General features: G+C 39.2%; 1 protein-coding gene across 3 annotated transcripts in view; it reads right to left on the bottom strand.

The window, feature by feature from the left end:
• LOC122245188 (protein mono-ADP-ribosyltransferase PARP11) overlaps nucleotides 1-3638 on the bottom strand; it is a gene marked incomplete at its 3' end in the record, with an annotated part of 27302 nt that continues 23664 nt past the window's right edge. For all 3 annotated transcript variants that reach the window (XM_086537170.1, XM_086537171.1, XM_086537172.1), the window contains 1 exon segment: nucleotides 1-1269. In XM_086537170.1, coding sequence (XP_086393296.1) covers nucleotides 1-1269 — 1269 coding nt within the window.

Here is a 3638-nt window from a genome sequence, read left to right as displayed (position 1 = left end):
CCTCCAGTCAAAGTTTTCTCTGCAGATGTTATCAACATGCTCTGACTTGGTTCCATGGAACAGCTTCTGTACATTGAGCTTCTTGTCTCCTCCATACATCATGGCAAGTTCCTTTTCTTTATTTTTGAAGGGTCGCCATAGAAAGGGGCTCTGTATTCGCTTGATGCTTAAAGGTCTCACATTTGGGATTGTTGAAAGAATACTTGCCATAATATCTCTGTACTCCTGATTAGTTTCACTAAGAGTAACTAAGGTCATCCTATCACCGTCACTCATCTTATCCCATGTCCCCGGAAGTTCCTGATTCATGTTGCTATTTTGTCCGGTTGACTTCGAATTATGTTTTGTGCTTTGTTTCTTTACAGGCCTCCTGCGAACAACCCTTACTTTTCCTGTGGATAGATTTGTTTGTGTCATTGCTGTGAAGTCCAATTGATACTGAAATTTGGAGTTATTGAACACAATTGATGTGTCTGGTCCTGAAATGAATTTGGATTCAATCTCTTCACTGGTCACTTGTGTCACCATATCAGACCTGCCAAGTGTGTCTACTTGTCCATACTTTACCCATTTACTATTGGCATCTAAGAAGTACCACTCAAAGGTTGTGGCTTTGGCACTCTTGGAGATGGCTGCAGATTGAGTTGACACCCTTCGAATCTTAAAATTCCTTTTGCCATCAGATCGCTTCAAAACCATGACATTAAAGTCTACTTCCCATTGAAATGTCCCCATGAGTTTAAGCATGCCTTGACCAGCCTTCCCAAGCATGGTTGGATTTACAATGCTGAGACTCACTCTATCTTTAGTTACATCCTCAAATGCTGTCTCAATCTCTATAGAATGAAAGTTGCGGAAATTATACCAGCGACCTTTATCCATTAACTGCCACTGCGAAGTACACTTTGCATGGAGTCTCACACATCCTGTAGCTTCGTGCATGCAGCGGTTCTCAATTGAGTAAACGCAAATCTCTGGAACCTCCACATCCCCTTCATGGTAGTATGACCACCGTGTGACCCTCCCCTGCCTAGAGGGATGTTGGTGGTATGGTCCACCCCAACCTGAGTGTCCTCGACCTTTATTTAGATGTCCATTCATCTTTCTTGACGGAGCCCCTTTTCCTGGTGGACCAGTGCCCATCATGGGGTATGATCCTACTGCAGGGTGGAGGCCATCTGGAACCGGGATGTATCTTACCATTGCAGCCATACATTCTTCATTCCCTAGATGAACTCCCCTTCTTGCCAATGGGCCTCCTTTCCCACGCTGAAATATATGATTAAATGTATATTTGCATGGGCAATAAACCAATAATACAGAGCAGCCTACCTCAAAGCTATAACTACTAACAATATATTCAGTTCAGAGATCAATATATATATATATATATATATATATATATATATATATATATATATATATATATATATATATATAATTGGAAAATTGTACAAATGCACACACACACACACACCACATTAAGTTGTGCCAAAAGACCAAGATTTTCAAATTAATCTAGAACAAAGCTGTATAATTGCTGCCAGAACTCAAAATCAATCACCACAAACCACTGGCATGTGCGCTTTTTTTTCCTATGCACTTTCAAAATTTGTTTTTCATATTTTTGAACATAAAGGATACATCATAGGCTTCCGAAAGTGTAAAAGTCGCATATAAACGTGCAGAAAATGTATAGTTAAATAAAGTTCCCTAATCTCTACTAACAAGTCAAAGAACTGTAGCGCAGTGATCACATTTACATTTTCTTTATGCATTCTGATATGAAATTTGTATATAATATTCTAACAAAAACTAGTGGATGAGTATTAACTGTCTTATTTCAACTTTCCCCATATATTTCTTAAGTCTTATACCTTACCAACTCATTTCTTTGGAAACCTGAACCTGACTGGGTCTCACCTTGTCAGCACCCAAACTCGTGAAATAATCTTAGGAAACTCAAACAACTGTAGTGAGATCTTGTCAACCCTATCTAACCAGTAGTTTGTTGCTCTACCATATGTTATAATCCATCTTCGTCAAAACGACGCGACGCGTGCGTGTGTAACACACACGCATACATATATATATACATATATAAATTATAAATATATGTATATATTTATAATATATTTACTCAATCACACGTAAGTTCCAGCATGCAACCCGTTGGTGGCTCATGATGGGGTTGTAACACCCATGGAACGTGCGGCGACCCCAGTGAAACACACAGCTGCTAAGTAAAACCCCGAGGCTGGCTCCTTTCCGACCTATCAGGAGCTAGCCCTGTTTCCCTGAACTGACATACCAATTATCCTCCATGTATATAATTCTGATTTTGGCAAAACTATAGCACTCTACGTCTCGCTGTGTATTCTTCGCTCCTTACCCCGCCATCCAACCATAATCTAGGGCATTTTCAGCATGCCGTGGCTATATGTCCATGTTAAGTCAATATCGAAAGTGGTATTCTAGAACATAAAAGCGGGGCACGTATGTGTGTCAGTTGCTTCAACCGTTCCAGAGTGATTATATTTCGGATGAACGATACTATCCAAAAGACAAATTCATAAAAAAAACTACAGTCGCAAGTAGCAATAACAATATATAGTTTAATTTTCGTATGAATCAGTTGTGTTTGATCCTTGTTTAATAATTGACAACCATTTCACAAAAGCATGGTTGGGAATTTAGTCTACGCTACATCGAAACAAACGGGATAACAGGGGCTGTTTATTTATGTATAGATCTTCCTTAATTTGTGTGTAATACTGTACATATATGCGTATCTTTAATATATCATACATATATGGATTTAATGTGTACATATTTCATATGTTCCTGACTACTGCTACCATTCATTTAACTTCACTTTCCTTCAAAAAATTCGCCCAAAGGTGAACAAACTCAAAATCAGCAGAGAATCCGTTTTCTTAAAGTAATTTGTAATCATGTCTAGGACAATGATTCCTAATATACCCAATACAGATATTAATTTCTAAACATGGGTATACTCATATTAAATACTGGTAACAAAGATTATACTAATAATATGCATTTTTTCACTCGTAGAACTATTGTGACAAGTCCACCCCCTTGTCAGTTTCCCCTATTGTTCCAATGCTTTCGCCGAAATTACCACGACTTTGCCACGCTTTTGACACGAAAACGCACTTCTAGACTACCAATCGCGGCATATTCACGCCATGTACGCGGAGCACTAGGGACTTAAAATACGGCTGCTTCTTTCAAGACACCCAGTGAAACATACACAGTTGATGGCATCGCTGTAAAACTATCAACTTTCTCAAGAGAAGAACCTCTCTCATCCTAGAGGATATTTTCCCTTGAATATCGGCGTGGCTAAACGAAAAAATAATCATTTATAAGAACCTCAAGAGCTATTTTCCGCACTCATGCTTAGTGACTTCTCAGTATGCCACTGCAACCACTGGGCAACAACACAGCCTATGCAGCCTAGGCTGAAATGCAAGCTCTTGCTAGGGTACAGGTCACGACTCCATAACCAATGAACCGTAGTGGGTATATATTCTGTGTGAGCTGTAGTTGCAACACCTTCCTCCAATTATAAGGGCTACCATATACAATGCAGACTGTCGCTATTAAGTCATCAA

This window comes from Penaeus japonicus, unplaced genomic scaffold (genome assembly GCF_977035675.1).
Source record: "Penaeus japonicus unplaced genomic scaffold, GWHDUDI00000001_assembly GWHDUDI00000005, whole genome shotgun sequence".
Classification (NCBI taxonomy): Eukaryota; Metazoa; Arthropoda; class Malacostraca; order Decapoda; family Penaeidae; genus Penaeus; species Penaeus japonicus.
Note: the sequence above shows the minus strand (reverse complement) of the source record. Positions and strands in the feature narration are given on the sequence as shown.